Raw genomic sequence first — 468 nt, forward strand, 5'->3', positions numbered from 1 at the left:
CTATCCCCCCCTCCCCACCGTGGAGACAACGGCTTATTCTTTGGAGCTAAGGAGCTGAACCACTTGTTTATCTGTCTACACTAACGCATAACCATATGATACGATATGTTAGTCCGCATGTTACGCCATGCAGAAATAATCATTTAACCGCATGATTCACCATGCAGATATATCACCTTGCTATTTTAAATCTCTAGTAAAAAAAAATAAGAAAAAAAAGGAAAAAATATATATATAAGTACATACAGGGTGTTTCCAAATTAAATGGCAAAACTTGGGGAGCGTGTAGAGGAGTTAAAAACTAAGAAAAAAAGTCCTATAGACATATGTTCGTTTTTGCTTTGTTTCTCAGGAAATCACGGAAAAAGAAAAAAATATAATTTAATTTATTATTTTAATTATTTTATTTACAAACTTTTTAATGAAGATTTTGTTCGAAATGTGCACCTCTTGCAGCAATACAAGCAT

At 32.9% G+C, this 468-nt stretch overlaps 1 protein-coding gene across 1 annotated transcript in view; it reads right to left on the bottom strand.

Annotated features, from left to right (window-relative positions):
* Positions 1-374: 374 nt before the first annotated feature.
* LOC108767823 (uncharacterized) overlaps positions 375-468 on the bottom strand; it is a 1,009-nt gene continuing 915 nt past the window's right edge. Inside the window, exon 2 of the mRNA XM_018517891.1 lies at positions 375-467. Within this exon, the coding sequence (XP_018373393.1) occupies positions 419-467 (49 nt within the window). The 3' untranslated portion in view covers positions 375-418. The remainder of the gene's footprint in view (position 468) is intronic.

The sequence above is a fragment of the Trachymyrmex cornetzi genome, unplaced genomic scaffold (assembly GCF_001594075.2).
Source record: "Trachymyrmex cornetzi isolate Tcor2-1 unplaced genomic scaffold, Tcor1.1 scaffold729, whole genome shotgun sequence".
NCBI classification, from domain to species: domain Eukaryota; kingdom Metazoa; phylum Arthropoda; class Insecta; order Hymenoptera; family Formicidae; genus Trachymyrmex; species Trachymyrmex cornetzi.